The sequence below is a fragment of the Oratosquilla oratoria genome, chromosome 2, assembly GCF_046742065.1.
Source record: "Oratosquilla oratoria isolate Oo_2021 chromosome 2, ASM4674206v1, whole genome shotgun sequence".
Classification (NCBI taxonomy): Eukaryota; Metazoa; Arthropoda; class Malacostraca; order Stomatopoda; family Squillidae; genus Oratosquilla; species Oratosquilla oratoria.
Window position 1 is genome coordinate 38740480 of NC_134778.1, and position 20345 is coordinate 38760824.

A 20345-nucleotide genomic window follows, 5' to 3' on the forward strand; every position below is an offset into this window, starting at 1 on the left:
GCTGATTTTTTTTATGCAGTCGGTGCTTTAGTGACATCCTTCTATGTTATTGGTCAAATCACTCTGGATGAGTACTGAGCCTCCTTTTAACCTTAACCTTGTATATGAGTTAGTTTCATTCGTAATTCAAGCTCTACCCAACGGGTGACATATGTATATCATACTAATGTTACTTGACCTTTGTTTTTCTCAGATTCATAGCAATTTCAGCAACTATTCCAAACGTAGAGGATGTTGGAGCATGGCTGAGTAATAGTGATGGGCCTGCCATAACACACAAGTAAGTTAATGGTCATTCTTTTCGCGGTTCTGAATTACATCCGTGACTGTTTTGATATGTATGTACACATTTACAGTATAGGGACATTCATTATATTTACATTTCATTAATAGTAACCATTTAAATGCATTTCTTCTTTTTTATTTGTTTAGGCTTGAGGAGAGTCTTCGTCCAGTGCAACTAAAACGTGTTGTGCTGGGTTTCTATTGCCCCGATGCGTGGACCGATTTCCGTTTCGACATGATGCTGTCTTACAAACTTCCCTCAGTCGTCGCCACTTACTGCGAGAATAAGCCAACTTTGGTACATAATTACTAGTTTGTAGGAGGTAGATTAGATTCGTGACCACATGAATATACAATGTAGTGTTATGACTGTCAACATGCACACACATCCATTCAAACACATTCCTACTGCATGTACACTCTACCTTTATACTGAAACTTTCAGTGTAGGCATGTGTAGATGATGTAGGCGTTTCCCACCGAGGTGGGAGCTGTTCAGAGCACAGTGTGACAAAGTACACCTAAGAACAGAACATTCCTGCCTCACACCTGACCATCATGACAGGGAACGACCCTCCTATTTCCCAATTTAAGTCTTCCTTCACAATATCAAACATACTACTAGAATGTAAAATTTACACAATACTCTGCAACAACCACCTACTCTGTCATTTACCACCTCAAACAGTAATGACAATACCAAAAGCTATGCGATAAATAAATAAAATAAAAATATCATCTCACCCCAACTTTTTAAAGAAAACAGGACTGGAAACTAGGGCTGGGCAGGATCCGAGTTCTTAAGTATTCGCGGATCCGAGTACTTGGCCAGGCGGATCCGCGGGATTCGGATCCGGATCCGAGTACTTCCTTCAGCACGGAGAACTGGCAGCGCGAGTCCACGGATTCGTTTGGGAGCGGGATCCGACTGACATCCTCTGTCGGATCCCAGTCGCGCGGTATTCGCCTGGCATTGGTAATCGCCACAGCTACATCTACTCGAGTCCACACCAACTAGGCGAATCCCACTCAAGAGGAACACCAAGGAATCTCTATCTGACTGCTGAATTATCTCTGACTGCTGAAGTATTTTGTCCACTATAATACGTCAGTTATGCACACAGATTTATATTTGTTACATATTTACTGCTGTACAAAAAAGTTTGCATTAGTTATATTACGGTTCAGTGATACTCTACCGAAAAAAGATTGTACACGGTGCACGTTACAAAACATATTTAGGGTGAACCTTGTGGTATAATTGAAACACTTTTTAAGGACCTTTGGTTTTATTTGTTCACTGACAGCTATATAATATACAGCATACATGCATACATGCGCGGCACTATTTATACCCTCTGCTGTGACGTCACAGCGCATCAGCCAATCAGTCTCCGAAGAATTTGAGATGCCGATGGCAATACTGAAATTGTATGCCATGTATCGCTAGCCGAAAATAATAGTTTATTTTGTATTGTAATTTAATTTGCAACATATGACTTTGTAACTAATTAATGATAATATCAAGTATGGTATAAATGTAATGCTTCGTATAGATAGTGGTCATAACGAATTTTGGCTCCACAGGGAAAATAGATCCTTGAGTAATCGTTTGTACTCGTCTCAGCGGATCCGAGTACCAACATCTGGTACTCGGGTCCCTCCTGCCTTGTCGGATCCGGTGGATTCGGGTCCAGTACTCGGATCCCGCCCAGCCCTACTGGAAACCATACCAATAATAATTTTTATTAGATAAACGGACATATGAAATACAAGATAACGCACGTCTGTGGATAGAAGCGATGGTAAACTTAGACCAGTAAAAAAAAAAAAAACGGTGTGATATGCTGCGATCGAATTCCGCATGCTAATAAAGATGTTTACCATAGTCTTGGAAAGCCGGGGCTTTCAATGGTGTGTTCATGTTATTTTGAAAGAAAAAAAAAAGGGCAGCTTGGATAATGGTATTACTGCTGATATTGTCAAAATAAAATGCATACAGTTTACGAATTCAGATCATTACTAAGGTGAATGTCAGGAAGCGTAAAAACAAACAAAAAACAAGCGGCCGGATACTTTGTGAAGCCTACACTCCACAAGTAAGGAAAGGCCGAAACAGAAAGGTTTGTCCTTCAGAAAATAGCAAGAAGTAATGGTTGCAAAGGCGCTCTTTCCTGGGTGTTGAGCATACTCGTGCAGGAAGGCTCTGCTTCAGTAGTAGTTCATTATAACATTTTTGGTAGTTCACAGGTCATTTACTTTAATTGGTGAGAAACTTTGGTATTGATTATGTGGTGACATGCAGCCGATGCTTTAGGGCAGTGGTCCTCTCTTTCTCTCTCTCTCTCTCTTTTTTTTTTCTTTCTTTTCTTTTCTTTTATTGCCGTGCCCCCACCTAATCCCCTTTAAAATCCTGATGTCCTCCATGTAGTGATATACAATTCTCATCATTTGAAAAATAAACTTCAGCAGAAAAGGCATAAAACCTTGGCATAAAGCCACATCAAAAGAACAATGAAGAATAATAAACAAAACAAATTGAATAGAAAGTTTTTGATCCAGACTTCCTCAGATGTCCTCAATAACTTCCCCCACTAAAAATCATATTGCCCAGCTCGTTGAGAAGCACTGTTTTAGGAACTTTTTGGGCGACCTTATGTAGGTACTAGAACCAAACATTTTTCGTCTTTGTAGGATTTAAAAGATCAGAACCATAGAGAAACGATGATACAATTATACAACAGCTATCCCACCTTTGTTTCCTTGAAACAGTCTTAATATTTCTATGGTACTTTTCTTCTGTGGAGGAGGGGTGACTATAGTAATTAACCAAATGTCGAATTTGTCACCATATTCTGACCCAATGAAAATACGGGTTCACACTCGCTATTCCTTGTTAAAACTCGTCCCGATGTATCAGAAACAGCCAATAACGTACTTTTGTACTTTTTAGGCTGTCACCAATATATTTTACTCAGCTGGAGGGCAGTCCTCGATTCGTGAGTGATAGGTCACTCCAAAAAATACAGTATATATTTCAAGCGACTACAAGATAAACTGGTCATCATGGTTTTCCCATTCTATGTTGTGCAATACTTGCTTTTGTTGTTGCTGCCCAGGGTGTTCCATTCATGGCCGGGGAACCTCGCTCCATAATGAAGTGAATGATCTGAATATTTGTAAGCGACGGATCGACTGAAGATGCACCCCTCCCACCGTCTCGCATGGCAAAGCTCCTTTGTGTTTGTGCTGCGTATAGGGATTTTGTACTAGTAAACGCCAGTCTGTTTTCTTCAGCTGAGGGCGATCTTTGAGCACGATCGGGTTAACCCTCAAGCTGCGAATTATGCCATTTTTGGCAGAGTTCGTTCCCCCCTCGCCCTCTGAAGGTTAACCAAGGCATGTTGGCTTTTATTGCATTTATCAGAACCTTCTTCCCGCGGTCTTCGGCTGAACTTGATCGTCATGCGATTGCTTAAACAATGTATCCAGGGAGTCGCAGGGTTGAGATGGGATAGGGGTGAAATCATTTGTCCTCCAAGCACGGGGGTCTCGTCTACAATAAAATCGTTTAGTCTGTTTACCAGAACAAAATTTGTCAGTGGACTCGTTGGGTAGTTGGAGTTAAAAGTGGGTAGGCCCTGTATGCATGGATAAGTGGAAGTATGAAAACAGAAAAGGGATTTTCACTGTTAACTAGTTTGCAGACAACACAGGATATGGGACTCTTGGTTGAGTAATTGGTCTTATACAGGTATTTTGGTCTAATGGGGTTTGATTTTATGGAATGCTGGGGTTGTCCTCACTCCTTCGCTAACGAGAGGTTGCCACGAAAATATTGTAAAACAACTTCATGGTAACTGAGCGGGTGAGAGCGTCGCTACTTGCGGTGGGGGTTGAGGTGACGGCAGTTTGGATATGCCCCCAGCGAGTTGGACCAAGGGCATGGTTGATTAAATTCCATGCTGCAAATTCCTCTGTAAGGGGCCCTGTCCTAGCCTCCTGATGGGGGCGGGGTGAGGGGGAGCTCGCGACGTTCAGTCGAATCACCACTGTACGAAATGAGTTATTCGAGATAGGGTCTTGTCTACTACCGAAGGGAGTGCTGTGCTACGGAGGTAATTAGAATAGTCAGGCGCAATTCATGCTGTAGAGTAACATGTCGCCTGATACGAAAGGGGCTTCAAGTATTATTACAGTCTGCGGCATTTCCTGGAGAAATGGAAAAAAAAAAATCCTATAGTCTGCCATTGGCTCTGTTCTAGAGCCTCTTCTGTTCAAGTTAGATATCGCACTGCAGAGTTAAATCTATTGTCTCCAAATACGATGGTGATGCTAAGTTGTCCGGAAATGCAAACAATCATGTGAATCAACTAGATATTCTTTGAGGTTTAGATAAACCACTGCATTGGTCTCAAAAGTGGTTAATGATAATTCAAATGTGAAGTTATATTTGTAAAAGTATTACCAAATAGGACTACAAATTATTAGGAAAAACTAACCAAAGTGGAGAATAAAAAGAATATAATGTAGGTGTAATTATCAGTAACGAATGTAAATGTTCGAAGTATTGTATTTCCCCCTGGGAAAACAAATAGGATACTGGGATTGGTAGTGCGGCCTTTTTCAGTTAAAAATGACAGTTCCTTGCTCACAATTAGAAAATATTTCTGTATACTCCCCAGATCGCCAAGACAATGACAGACTGGAAAGAGTGTAGCGGTGAGACACAAAAATACAAGAAACAAACAAGAAACCCGCTAAAACGTTTGAACCCCTTTCCCCTAAAAAAAAAAAAAAAAAAAAAAAGTGGGACTTAATACGAAGCAGCATTTTAAAAAGAATTGATAACATTAAAACTGGAAGTGATTTAAAATTGAATACTATCAGGAGAAATAGTACCAAGTTGCTGGGGCATACATTTAACCCAAAAGTGGGTAGATTTTTATTTATTTATTATTATATTTTTATTTTTTATTTATTTATTATTATTATTATTATATATATATATTTTTTTTTTTTTTTTTTTTTTTTTTTTGCTGCATCAGCTAAGGGAATGAGCTTTTAGTCGAGGGAGAAGAAAGTCGTACTGTTCTAAATATATTCACGTAGATATATATTTTTTTTCATCTCGTTGAAACTGTCTTTTGTCGGCAGATTTTATCATTGTAACTTGAAATCTGTTTTACGTTGTGACTGCCCCTTGCCTCTACCCCTGTGGCCGGTCGTGGCCCTCGTAGTTCAGTGCGCATGCAAAGGATTACAAAGGCGGAGCATGCCGACAGGAGACCTTTTGATCCATATCTAGGTCGGATGCGAAAAAAAAATCATATTAATAATAAAATAATAAATAAAAACTATGATAATGTAAATAACAAATAAGATACATAAATAAATGCATAGGTATAGTTAAATGATAAACAAACAGGTAAATAGTAAATGATAATAAATTGACATATAACTAATAATAAATGAAAATCAGACAGACAAATGATAACAAAACAAAAACAAATAATATAAGATAAATTATAATCATTACAGCATCTTACTTAGGTATTTATCTAAATGATTCTTAAAGCTTCGAACTGAACTACATTGCACTACCTGTGCAGGAAGTTTATTCCATTCATTAACTACACGGTTGGCAAAGTTGTTTCTACCTACTTCCAAATTGAATCTATTTCCGGACAGTTTGAGACCATTGTTTCTTGTCTGATTCTCATTCAATGTAAAAATTTTGTCACTTTTGATGTCAATTCCCTTTAGAATTTTAAAGACCTGTATCAAGTCACCTCTGAGTCTACGCTTTTTTAGGGAAAACAGATTCATATGTTTTAGTCGATTTTCGTATGATTTATTTTTGATATTTGGAATCAGTTTTGTGGCTCGCCGTTGTACTTTTTCCAGTCTGTTAATGTCTTTAATGAGATTCGGTGACCATACGGAAACAGCATATTCCAAATGTGCTGGTTAGGGTAATTGATTGGTTGAATTAAGGCTGGCCTCGAGTTTCCTCTACAGGTTTTAGATTGTGACGTCATAATTCTTTGACAATTTTTTATGGTAACAAGTGAAATAAGTCCTCTTTCCCCTTTGACCACATTTACTCGTGCCATCGCAGAACTCATGCTCGTGCGATTGACGCAGAAACTAGGATTGGCTTCAGAAGAGGAGGTGTCATGTCTTTTTTCGCTAGTTGTAGAGTTCACTTGATATTTTGATATTTTATTACACGTGTATACACGTTTACCGTAGCCTAAAGTCATATTTATATGTATTGTGTATGCATGAATATATACCGTATATACACCGTGTATGCATGAATATATATACAGTATATGCAAAATGTACATACATTGATACTTGTGTATTTGTAAGCCAGGTGTTTGTTTCGACTCGCAAAGGCGCGCAACAGACGGCCACCATACTGATCCGGGAGGCTCGGTTCATCCGGAACGCCGAGCATAAGCACTTCCTCACACTGGAAGCCAATGGACTGAGAGACAACAAACTCAGAGGTTTGTTCAAGGCCGTTGTTAGTAGTAGGGTCTTTATATGGTTTCAGAAAGTAATGTATTTTGCTTTTTTAATTATTTGTTTTGTTCGAGACGTATGTTAAGAATTTATTTTCAACAACAACTCGGCGGAATCGGGTAATAACTCGTGATGTGTCGCTCACTGATATGTCGGAAGTCTGAAAAGTAGAATGGCTGATGATATGAATAGTCCCATGTTTCTTCTTCAATTTAAATCTTCATTCATTTGTTCACAAATCGTAAATAGTGTAGATCCTCTTTGTGGCAGTATTTTACACCAGGAACTAAGCGTATAGAGTAGTCTTCCCGGTGGTCTCAAAGCTGGTGACCACGCCATTATCACATTCAAAGTGAAGGAGCGGGTGATGACTACTCCCATTTGTGTGTGTGTGTGTGTGTGTGTGTGTGTATTCACCTCGGATCTGCTGCAGTCTCTGTCGAGACAGCCAGACACCACCCTATGGCAGTGAGCTCAGAGCTCATTATTTGCCGATCTCTGGGTAGGTCTGAGACCACTCACACACCACACACCGGGACAGCAAGGTCACAACTCCTTGACTAACGCCCCGTACCTACTCACTGCTAGGTGAACAGGGGTTACACGTGAAAGGAGACCAACCCAACTTATCTCCGCCCGGCCGGGGAATCGAACCCAGGTTCTCTGGCTTGTGAGGCCAGTGCTTTACTAATCCGCCACCGAGCCGTGGTGTGTGTGTGTGTGTGTGTGTGTGTGTGTGAGAGAGAGAGAGAGAATCCTCGGCCATCGTTGCCATGAGTCACCTTTAGAATGTCAAGAGGTGCAATAAAAAGGTTTGTGGCATTGTGTGGGGACGACGTGCTCGCCACGTGCATCTCTGAGAATTTCGTGACGTGAGTGTGTGCTTGTAGAGGGGCGAAGGCTTGCATGCGTTCATGCTTACAGACACGTTCCTCCTTAATTTTCCAATGCGATACACACTTTTCCAGAGTATACTGATAAATTCTTACACAATGCAGCAATAGGAAATGAAACTGGTGTAATTATGTACGACCTATAAACACGTGTGTGTTTCAGACATTTTCGTAGTACTGTAGTATGTAGACTGCTTCATACTGAAACCCAAACCAATGTTGATGTAAGCGAATCGGGACTGCACAAGTGAGACACGGGCCGATAATCGTAAGCGTGGTCATTGGAAATTGCATGTACGCATAGCATCATTTTTGTACGCACGCGCCATCCTTCCTCTCGCGGGCCTTGCGTACGGCCTTCCAACCGTTCGAGTCGGCTGCGTTCCAGGTTCCAGATAGTTTTGCTCCTCCCCCCCCCCCTTTCTCTCTCTCTCTCTCTCTCTATATATATATATATATATATATATATATACTGTATATATATATATATATACATACACAAGTATATATCTCGATCTCTCGCTTTCTTTCACATCTTCCTCTCCCTCTATGTGTCTGCGTGTTTAATTCCTATTTTATTTACCTATGAGTGCATCATGGTTGGGACATATTCGAAGTATTTCTGTTTCCCTCAATTCATTTTTTTTTTTCTTTTTTTACCTTTCAACCACTCTGAATGTTGACTTCCCAATCACTGTGCACAGCAGAGCACCGTGGCTTACACTGGACACTGAGTATACGGGATGTACGTAATTTATTGGTACTTTGATTCTAAGTAAATGTGTTTACATCAGCACCACGTGTGTGTGTGTGTGCGCGCGCGCGCGCACGCGTCAGTAGTTGACAGGCTGATAACTTGCAATGCACAGTATACCCGTGAAATATCGAATCAAGAATGCTGATCACTGATCCCCAGCGTGGCTTCAGATGTCTCAGGTTTTAATTAATTAGCAATAGATATTTTCGTCTCCATTGTGGATGTACCCTACATGCATTTGCGAAACCAGTATAATAGAATCTGTCTTAGTTTCGCTAAAACGTCTGGGAAAGGATGGGTGTGTAATTAAAGAAGAGACAGGTTGCTGGAGTTGAGAGGTCTGTTGTAATTCGGGTGCTACATGAGTAACTGTTGGTTCCTGTCATCATCCTGATGAATTTATGAAGGGCGTTGATTGTTTATAACAAGTTGCGCCTTAAACTGTCGTCTTGCCCTACATACCTGGAGAGTCAGGTAGCATAGCACTTCATATTCAGGGTTTTTATTGTGTAGAAGGTGAATTGTTTACAAGGGTGAGCTGTTTGTTTTGTTAAAGGGTCTCTCCTTTCAGATTGCGTGTTATACGGTGTAGGTTTCCACCACGCCGGGGTTGACATGGAGGACCGACAAACTATCGAGCGGCTCTTCCTGGACGGAAGTCTGTCCGTTCTGGTCTCAACAAGTACTCTAGGTATGTACGGCGATGTTGGTATCGTGCAATCTGGATAAACTACTGATATAAACAAACTGGTATCGTGCACTGGATAAACGTGATGTGCAGTCAACTTTACAGGCTTTAGAAAAGGTGTTCGTGGGCTTATGTACATCCATATACCAAGGTCTTATTCCCCCTTACAAGGGAGGTAGCCAAAGTAAAAAAGGCATAATTCTACTCCCACCCATTTCATCCCCACTCACTCCACTCCCATTCACCACTACTCCCTACCTCCCTCTTTTGGCTCTTCCTGGATGACAGGTCATCCCTGCATCTCGTTCACTGCCATGGGTCACAAGCAATGCAGCAAGACACAGCACATCCATAGCAAGGCCGCTTCATTTAATTGGCGACCTAAATGGATAAAATTCCAAACAGCAGCCAGAAGAATTTAATAAAGACAACCACTGTCGTCTGCGTAGTAGTAGACCTTGGCCATTTAGTGCAGTTTAGGTCATACATTCCGTATACCGGCCGTCGCTACGTGGATAGATACCACTTCACTGTCAAAATGTTAACTAGTCAGGCTGACAGCAGGTGGATTTATTTATCATTAAGATACCTTTCTACATCCAAAGTGCTGACTTAATCTGATGCCCTAACCTAATTGATATTTGAAAAAAAAAATGTATAACTAATCGGCCACAAGCCTACTCGTCTCTTTTGGGAAATATTAAGTAATTGAATTGACCTTAAATCAGAGAATGTTGCTCTGACTAAGAATTGTGAAGCATGTAAGTCACTAAAGTACTGTAAATACTTAAGTGTGCCATGCACATTTTCATGTATCCGGGATACAAGGATCCCTTGTACTATTTGTTCTCTCTCTGCATTCTCATCTTGGCCCATCCAATACAGCAACGCAACTTATAGGTTCTGTTGTGGCAAAGGCATGTCGAGGGACAGAATTTCGGCCTTTCTGGCCAGTTCTCATCCCCTCAGTTGACCTTGGACCATGTGGCGATTGCCGTGACAGAACCGACCGAGTGCATCACCATTATGAGTGCATGGAAGGAAAAGAGGTAAGCCTGGAAGAGACTTGACTTTCGAACACGACTAACAGCTGGACCTGTCTAAGAGCATTTGGTTTGAATTTGCTTCGCAGCCATGGGCGTGAACCTGCCCGCCCACCTCGTTGTGATCAAGTCTACGTCGCATTACGTGAACGGCAGTTACCAGGAGTACCCAGCGACGCAGATCCTTCAGATGATCGGTCGAGCCGGACGCCCGCAGTTCCACCAGCACGCTACGGCAGTCATCCTCACTAAGAACCAACACAAGGTAATGCACGAGCATTAGTTATGCTCGGGTTCTTAAAACTTTCAGCACTGGGCTCTTATCTCAGTCTGGTGTCACTATTATTTCATTTATTTTACTTTATTTCTTAATGTATCATCATTAGGATGGGGCTAACTAAAAAAAAAAAAAAAAAAAAAAAAAAAAAAAAAAACTGGACCCTGCCTTTAATTGAATATAGTCTTGCGCTCACCAGACTAATATCATTTAAGTATGTTACCATGCCGAATGAGTTAAGCTCAGGTCACAGCCCAAAATTTGGCAATGGGGAAAAAGCACGACCCCTCTTTTTAGAATTTAGATACACTATATATATATATATATATATATATATATATAGTACTTGTGTGTTCAATCGTTTCAGACGAATTTTGTTCTTTAAGTTGTCAATATCCATTCCCAGATTTCAAAGGAGTTTGTGGATATTGTACCTATCATTTTTGGAGCTAGGCAAGGAACCAGGGGTGTTTGGTTCCAGCCCCTCCGAGACAGCTTAGAATGTTAGCACGGCTCGTATGTGCACACACACATGCCCTCACATGGTCAGATACACACACACACACACGCACGCACGCACATAGGTACACACGCGCGTGCGCGCAACACTGCGAGTGATACACACTCATTCGGGAGGGTAATACTGTCGATCACGAGTCCAACGCGTGACCCAATAATATGGTGAATCATACACACGCGTGGACACAAACAAGCACACACACGCTTATACACACACATACGCGCGTGCACTCTCCGCACATACACGTGAGCACACATTACTCGCAGCCTATCCGGTCTTTTTTCTACCGTAAGAGTGAATTAAAGAATTTAGGTTAGTAGAATTATGTATACGAAAGATAGCGTATATGAGAAAACAACTTTGGACCTGGTCAGAATAGAATGATATTTTTGGTCACCAGAAATGTACTAACTTGTGAATGATGACCAAGCTGTACACCCAATGTAAATAACATGAGTTCTTAACCCTTTAACGATATTTTAAGGGCTTTAGTGACGGACCAAGGCACTCAACATTCTTTTTCGGTGGAAGGCTAATCTTCACTCAGAAAAGAAAGTTGATCAACTCAAACGCCTGTAATCCTTTGGAGGCGAAGGAGTCAAATGCCATGAAGCGTTGTAGGACCGTTGAAACATTCTAGTACATTCCAGCTACGATGAATACAGTGGAATGGTGAACCAGCTGGATAAACTTTATTCCGTAACGAGTTGGGATGCACGATGAGTGAGTAAATAGATTATGTAATAATGATAATGATAATAAAAACTACTTGTGTAATGAGGAAATTTATTCTGTCAGGCCTTTGCCATAAAAGAATGTAGAGGTTCTATAAGGAAAGAGAGAAGAAGAATGCGTTCCCGCTAACACGAAATAAAGCTATACAGTGGCAATAGACAAGTAAAAGTATTCATTAGAGTCTCCTTCGTCCATGCCCTGCGTGCATGTCTGAGGAGTGGTGCAATTCGTGTTGCACCGCACGTGAGGGAAACATGCACGCCCGGCTTCCGTCCCAAACCACCATCATCATGAACGTCACTCGAGTAAGATCAGCGAGAGGAACAGGCGAGTAATGGCCCAGGGATGTGACATCCATCAGAGAAGGGAGGCTTTCGGCTCAGATGATCTCTTTCGTATTGCGACAGTATGCAGAGATGTGGTTTCCTTGTTGCTCATTCAATGGATAAAAATGAGATGAGTGCTTGTTTATTCGCTTGTGGACATTCACTCCCCTCTAATTTATAAAATTATCGCCTTGGTGTAGCCAAAAGGAGTAAGCTGGTTAACAGTAGGACGTCTAAAAGTAAAAATAAACGTAAGTCTTGTTTATTTATCATGTAAGGTACAATACCTCCATAAACGACCAGTAAGATCGTTCGACAGTGGTTTTAGACTTATAAGGTTACGTTACATGCTAATTCAACCATCTCGTTCGGTGGCTGCCCTTCACCCGAATGAAACCTTTTGACCCCAACCAAAATAGAATTTATGGTGTACATAACAGTATGAGTGAGTTTCCTCGTTCATCAAAGTCTTCAGAATGAGAGTTGGTAGTACGTCCTGTTCGTGGTATTTGGTTTCCAAGGCTCCACAAAAGGGACTTTGCCTTTCACGGTAGAGGATCTCAAGGACGCTAAACAGGGTTCGGCTTCGTATTCTTAAAGCTACCTAAATGATAGGGCTGCTCCTACTTCACAATTCAGAGGCCTGTAGTAAGATAACTCGGTAATCAAAAGTGGTAGTTCCTCCGCCGGGGAGATGCATTATATAATTATCACAAAATGTCAATAATTTGATCCATCCATCGGTTGTTCCGGTTCTCCCATGGAGGAGGCCCGCGGAGAACCGATCACAGACACCGTGACAGCCCGTAAGTCACTCAGTGACGAGATTTTCTGTTGTTGTCCCGAATGTAAAATGAGTTCGGTTGGTGATATACGCATCAAAATGCACGTTAATAAGATAGAGGCCTCTAGAATTGTGTGTGTTGGGAACCAGATCACTTGATGTAGTTTGAGAAGACGAAACTCAAAACTCAAGGTGTGGTGCTCCGTTGTCTTCGTTTACAAGGTATCTGGAAAGAAACTTTTGTCTGGTCGTAGGTGAAGAAGAGGATTTCAGTGTTGGAAAGTGTGAAGTGAGGCTTAGAATCTTGCTCTGGAAGTGTTGCCTTTGTTGTGATGTCAGTTAAAGTGTCAGAATGTAAAATGCCCTTTTAATGCCTTGCCCGATGGAGGTAGGTGAGAATAACTTTCTTGTGAAGTATCTTCCGAAAATGACACATGTAAACAGAATTGCATAAGCACAAGGGTATCTGGAAAATACATGTTTGCTTCCGAAAAAAATAGAACTTCTTCAGGGGGGGGGGGAAGAGAGCTTATTGTGGACATTTCGAGTTTAATCGAACATTAGCTTGAGCTGTGACCCTTCGAATTAATGTCCGATTTGTTGGGCGTGACATAGGTACTCCTAAACATCAGGTAAATGAGGCATATGGAGGTGTCTGTCACACAGCAGCATGTGTACAAGAAAGTTAGACTGTCTTCTACTTCCTTGCGTCGGGGAAACCACTTCCCCATCGGGGCGTAAAGGCATCATCAAAAGTGATGGTCGGGACGAAACCAGAATCGCCGTCCACATAGTAGGTGACCCTCATAAGACGGCCGTCGGGGAGCCACACGTGGTAATTGCCGTCCACGCGCCCGTCGACGGCGGCTTCGCGCTGCCCGAAGTAGTTGCTGGACTCCTCGTCATCAACATTCCAGTCGAACTGGTACTGCAAAGAGGAGAATGAGGAAGAGGAAAGTCTTAGTAGGCTGCAAGAAAAGTAAAGACGATCAGTGCCTGCATATTGATAAAAATAGGCTTCAACTATTAAGGGAGGCGGGCGGTCTAGCAGAATTGTGTGTATGCAGGTTAACTGATATTGGTATAAATGTATTGAAAAAAACAACCTCTGGAACTGCAAAGACAATTGAGTTCTGAGTTTCTTCTCATTGGGATCTGTTCAAAAGCAGTTACAAAGGATTATAAAAGAAAATGACGACAGGAGATCGATTGGTCCATGACTAGGTCGGATGCGAAAACAATAAAATAAAGAAGTAGATAAATGAATAAGATAAATAATGATAGATAATAAACAAACAGGAAAGTAACGATAATTTATGATAAAGAAATAACAAAAATAAACATAATAATAACTAAATGAATAATTATAAATAAAAAAAATGGCAGGCATTACACTATATTTCTTAGGTGCTTATCTAAATATTAAAACTTTAAACTGTACCACATTGCACTACCTCTGTAGGAAGTTTATTCCATTCATTCACCACGGTTGGCGAAGTTGTTTCTACCCACTTGCTAATTAGATATATTTCCTGACAGTTTCAGACCATTATTTCTTGTTTGATTCGCATTTAGTGTGAAAATTTCGCCACATTTGAACATCTCAATTTCTTTTAGAATCTTAATCAAATCGCCATTGAGTCTACGCTTTTTTTTAGGGAAAATAGATTCATATGTTTTAGTCGATTTTCGTATGATTTGTTTCTGATACTCGTATTTGGAATCAGTTTTGTGGTTCGCCGTTGTACTTTTTCCAATCTGTCAATGTCTTTAATGAGATTCGCTGACCATACAGAAACAGCATATTCCAAATGTGGACGACCTTACGATTTATATAGCTTGTTAATGACAGATGGACTTTTCAAAAGATCGCGTAATCAGTCCTAGAATTTTATATGCCTTCTCTGAGGCGGAAATACACTGCTTAGATGATTTGAGATCATCACTGATAACTCCGCCGAAATACTTCTCACTGTCCACTTTTGTTAATGACTTTCCAAATAACTTGTAATCGTATTTATTGTTATTTTTACCTAAGTGCATAACCTTACATATACTTGTGTTAAAATTCATTAGTCACTTTTCAGATCATTGCTGTAGTTTATCTAAATCTTCTTGGATATCTAATTGGTTTAAGTGATCATTTGCCATTCCGCACATTTTTGTATAATTAGCAAATTTGGAGACAATAGATTTCAATACATGGTCTATATAATTTGTAAATACTATGAATAGAAGTTGCCCAAGAATGGAACCCTGAGGAACTCCACACGTAAATTTTTTCCATCTAGAAGTTTTGCCATTTAGAACAACTCTGTTTACGATCGTTTAACCAATTACTAGTCCAGCTTAATAGGCTACTACTTATTCCGTGTGAAGCTAATCTAACAATTAGTCTTTCGTGCGGGGCGGTATCAAAAGCCTTCTCAAAGTCCAGATATATATATATATATATAGTATATATATATATATATATATACATATATACATACATACATATTTTTTCTTTTGTCATAATTTGAGATGGCCGTGTAGTAGAATTCGAGTAGGTTAGTCACGCAGGAACGTTTCCGTTACTTTCTAAATGGTATTCGATAGCCTCTCTGATGATAGTTTCAATCATTTCTCCTACGATTGAAGTTAAGCTTATAGGCCTGTAATTCATTAGCTTTTTTTTGTCACCCTTTTTGAATATGGGGGTAACGTTAGCTAATTTCCATCATCTTAGGACATCTCCGGATATGATTTATTTCTTTAATAATTTCTAACGGAACAACAATCTCGTTTTTCATTTCCTTTAAGATTCTTGGATGCCAGCCGTCAGGCCCAAGTGTTTCATTAACTTTGAGTTATTCTATACATCGAAATGATGTCAAAACCCGACAGTTTTCCTTTACCAGTGGTTGTTTTCCTTCAACATTCTGTCAACCCTTCCCCGTGCTGAGATCCCTTTAAACTGAATAAGATAGTTTGGCGTTAGCCAGAACAAAATCTGTAAATGTCTTCATAGAAAATTTTAACCCGTAAAGGGTTAGGATAATTTATTTACCCTTTACCGGAAGGGTGTTCCTCAGAGCTGACTATAGTTATGTAGCGACAGCCAAAATAATACACGGTCACAATCTCCTATACATTAGAGTATAGTCATATTTATGTCGTTATTGTCTCCAAGCCTTGATATCACTCTTCTCTAAATGTAATATATTATGTAGGTGTGCGCTTCAAAACTAACGGTGCCACACACACCAATCGAGAAATAGAACAATGGTTTTTATGTCTTGTCCACTTTTCCTGAAAATTTCATGTCGTTGGTGTAGCTGTTGTTATGCAATGTTGCTAGTTAGCAAACTCGAGCACAATAATACCTTTCACCCGGACATCGTTCGGCGACGAAATAACAGTCATTATGTACTAACGTTTCTTATGGGATATTGCCTGCGTAAAATGTATCTAATCAAGACTTTAGTGATTTAGAGTTGCCCTTACGGACCAGAGTCACGGAGCATTCCATGATGATCGGCCATTTATTGGATATGCCGTCGACATTTCAAGGACTTTCGTAACGGCCCTGCAGACCAAGCCGCTCATCATTCTTTTGTGATTGGAGACTTATTTGACTAAAAACTAAAGGAGATCAGTATTAACTTCTACTTTCCCTCCATTTAGCTAGCCCCCGTCAGTCTTTTCTTTGCCCTTTTATGTGACAACCCCTCTTCACGCGGCAGTGCCCTTTAGGACAACGTTCATTTTTTACCAAAACACAAAATACTTTTGTGGTTGGAGACTAATCTCAACTCCTCAAATATGTCCTTTACAAGATCTTCAGAGCGATATTGTCTCCAGGGATAGAAGCGCTGGTTATCGGCAAAGACATGCAATACTCTTATACTAACGTTCATGGGTGCTTGGTCCTGGACGACGTCTTGGGGCATTGCCGCTGCCATAGCCACGAGGCATATTGTCACTACAAGGCGAACCATTTCTGAAAGGAGAAGAAAAAAAGATGCAGTAAATGGTTAGTCTAGCGATAGACACACCGAGATGCACAGATATGGCTAGTTGACCTTTAAAGAGTGAAGCGAGTAATTCAGTGATTAGTGTTGTGAAGAATTGTTGACTAAGGAAGAGTGCTTGGGAGTATGAAGTGGGTTTTGTGAAGATGTAGGAGTTGAAGATGCAATTAAGAGGTGTGGAGTGGTTTACTATAGGCAAACATGTTATACCAACAAGTGAGACACTGATACAGGAAATCTAACCCTTAACCCTGTGAAAAGCTATTCCTTCCGATTGAATAAATCGTGTGTATTCACCCAAAATAAGTGTGCAAGACGCCAACAGTCACAAATAGGTTAAATACCCCCCCCCCACACACACACCTTTTTTTCAGCCAAGGTTGTAAGTACCAAAGCAAGTTCCTATTGCCGCGAAAATATGGATGTGAAAATGTTTTCTTGGGGCAAAGGGAGGGATCTGAGCCAGGAGGCACTTTGGCTCGGCTGAAGTCGCCATCCAGAACCTTGCGTGTTCCGACAATCAAGGAGGAGTCACGGTCAGCACCCATTGGGGATCAAACCGTATGAAGGGGATTACAAATTATCTCGGTAAAACAATGTTACCCTGACGAAAACGCATTCATCACGATACATGTATACACAAACACATACACACACACACACACACACACACACATATATATATATATATATATATATGTACAGTATATATCTTTTTCAACCACATGTCACTTTTAATTCCATACCATCGCAAACGAGACTGAGAATCGCTCGAAGGAGGCATTCGTTGGAAATTGAAACGTGGATGAGCCGAGGATTCGAACCCAGCTAACCCGTAACAAAGTTACATTGACGTAACCCAATACGTTATCAAGATATATGTATATATACCGTCACACGGGGTAATTTTGACTGGTTGTGTAAAGTTGACCACAATATTTTTTGGCATCTAAGTGTTTTCTTTTACATATTATTGACGGTGTCATATTTACACCTGTCAAAATTACCCTTCTATTTATATGTCAAGAGCTTTTTCCCCCCTTACAAAGGAGGTAGCCTACCCCGCGTGGAGATATATATAGGCTACACACAATATAATATTGCTGTATTTATATTTATATCATGTTTATTATCTGAACATGCAAGAGTACTCAGTGGAATAAAATTAACATTGAATTCCTACTGTTCATGAGCAATTTGATCCCTTTGTCACCCACTAACATATTTAAGTCGTTCAAATTGCAAGATAAGGTTTCGCCACAATAACCCAAAGCCACATATGATAATATTAACTCAGATTATCAAAATTATTTTACTTCAGTTACATTGTAAGATAACGTTTTACTATATTAGTCCAGAGTTGTGTGCGCTTACAATAGCTTTCTCCAAGTTGAATAAGATCGTCTAGCATTTGCTCTGGATCTTGAGAGTGCGTCTTCGTAGCGAAGGGGTTAAACAAAAGTTAAACTGGGTTAAAATGGTTAAACATCTTCGCCATTGCGGTGTTCCCTCTCAAAGTGATTAAAATCACCTCTTCGTCATTGCAGAATAAAATCAGAACGTATCATCGTAAGGAAAGGGATGGACAATATTTGTCTCAGAAACACTCACCGACTGTGTCTTCGGCTTCAAGAATCCTTGAATTGAATTCGGAGGAGACTTCAATGCGTCACCTCGCGCTTGTGTTTATATACACCCTCTGATCCGGATGCTGCGTGTGGTCCAATCACAAAGGAATTCGAAGGCGCTCCCGGAGGTATGGAGCCAATCAGCGACGAGAACTTCGCGAAGACGCTCGGGTGTTAACCAATAGGGCGGGGGGTCTCCGTGAAGGAGCATCTTCATCGCGATGTGTGAGGAAGAAAGGGGAATTTGGGGCTGCGGAAGTGGAAGAAGGGGAGTAGGTGGAGGACTTGATGTCACGTTCAAGGTTGTGGGCTAATTTTGCTTCAAATTGAACCATCTGTCGTTTTACCCCAAAATATTGCCTTTATTTATGTATTCATTGTTTGCATCCTTCTGAACATCCTTGTTTTGATGAGTCATATTATTTTTTCATTATTTGTTAAGTATATATCTTAGCAGCAAAATTCCAGTAGAATTGTTATAAAACGACTACTGGGTACTTAAGCACAATAATTAGGGCACCGTCGTGGACAAAAGTTCGTAATTTGTGAATTCAGTATTTTGCAGAAACAGCTCGCATTGCTCAGTCTATTTTCTTAAACCACTTTTGATGGTTGTCCAAACACACAGAGCAAAGGGGACAGCATCGACTGTAGCAGGGCTGGATTTACATGTTGCAGGGCCCCGGACCCTGTCAGGTTGACCCCCCCCCCCTCAGTCACATTCGGTTGATTACTCATTTTCTTTATCATGATACAAAAAAAAGTGTTTACACTATTGTAATGGAGTTGGCGCGGGGCCCTGCCCTAAATCCGGCCATGGGGCGCAGGTAGGCAACTGCTGGTGTCGGCGCCTCACCTTTCAGAAGTCGATATTGCAAATTTAAATTTTTTAATGCAGTGCCATTTGGAAAATGTGCACCAAAGGTGTTGGCACGCCGCACCATACATTGTACAGTATATTAGCCTTGTTGTACATGTATAATTTTTTCGCCGTGCGCCGTCCACTAAACGACGTCGTGCTCTCAATTAACAATGGATTGTAAACGTTTTCATATATGGTTATGGTGTTAAAGCGTTCATAGACACTCATGGTTGAGACCACGATATATATATATATATATATATATGTATATATATATATGTATGTATGTATGTACAATATATATGATATATATGTATATATATATATATAATATATATATATATATGTATATCATATATATATATGTATATTATATATATATATATAATTATATATTATATATATATGTATATTATATATATATATATATATATATATAATTATATATATATATATATGTATATTATATATATAATTATATATATAATATATATGTATATTATATATATGTATATATATATGATATATATGATATATATATGTGTATATATATATATATATATGTATATATATATGTATATATGTGTATATATATACATATATATATAGATATGTATATGTATGCATATATATAAACATATATATATAGATATATATAATATATATGTATATATATATATGTATATATATAATACATGTATATATATATTATATATATATGTATATGTATATATATATATATTTATATATACATATATTTATATATATATATATATATATATTTATATATATATATATATATATGGACGAGCCGAGGATTCGAACCCAGCTAACCCGTAACAAAGTTACAGTGACTTAAACCAATGCGCTATCAAGAGAGAATGTCTCCATCGAGCGATTCTTCAGTCTCGATTGCGATGGCATGGAATTAAAAATATATATATATATGTATATATATATATATATATATATATATGTATATATACATATATGTATATAT

The 20345-nt window shown here is 39.7% G+C and overlaps 2 protein-coding genes across 3 annotated transcripts in view; one reads left to right on the plus strand and one right to left on the minus strand.

Moving 5' to 3' along the window:
- Positions 1–11710, plus strand: part of LOC143038507 (putative ATP-dependent DNA helicase HFM1) — a 167644-nt gene extending 155934 nt beyond the window's left edge. Inside the window, exons 9-14 of one of the 2 annotated variants that reach the window (XM_076207772.1) lie at positions 194–280; positions 433–583; positions 6668–6803; positions 9041–9160; positions 10290–10465; positions 11482–11710. In XM_076207772.1, coding sequence (XP_076063887.1) covers positions 194–280; positions 433–583; positions 6668–6803; positions 9041–9160; positions 10290–10465; positions 11482–11637 — 826 coding nt within the window. In that variant the 3' untranslated portion in view covers positions 11638–11710. Of the gene's footprint in view, positions 1–193; positions 281–432; positions 584–6667; positions 6804–9040; positions 9161–10042; positions 10466–11481 lie in introns of those variants that run through there. The other variant, XM_076207781.1, reaches the window with a different exon arrangement.
- A 645-nt stretch (positions 11711–12355) lies between these two features.
- On the minus strand, positions 12356–18503 carry LOC143033902 (pro-resilin-like). The gene is made up of 3 exons (XM_076199533.1): positions 18467–18503; positions 16736–16824; positions 12356–13770 (listed from the first exon to the last, which is right to left on the minus strand). Exons 2-3 carry the CDS (start codon positions 16820–16822, stop codon positions 13540–13542), a joined length of 318 nt encoding a protein of 105 aa, XP_076055648.1. The 5' UTR covers positions 16823–16824; positions 18467–18503; the 3' UTR covers positions 12356–13539.
- Positions 18504–20345: the final 1842 nt, after the last annotated feature.

Bases quoted from the DNA above. Each gene is read 5' to 3' on its own strand.
- LOC143033902 (XM_076199533.1), bottom strand. From the start codon at position 16,822: ATGGTTCGCCTTGTAGTGACAATATGCCTCGTGGCTATGGCAGCGGCA. The intron at 13,771-16,735 runs GTTAGTATAAGA...TCCTCTTTGCAG, and splicing joins AGGACCAAGCACCCATGAAC to TACCAGTTCGACTGGAATGT.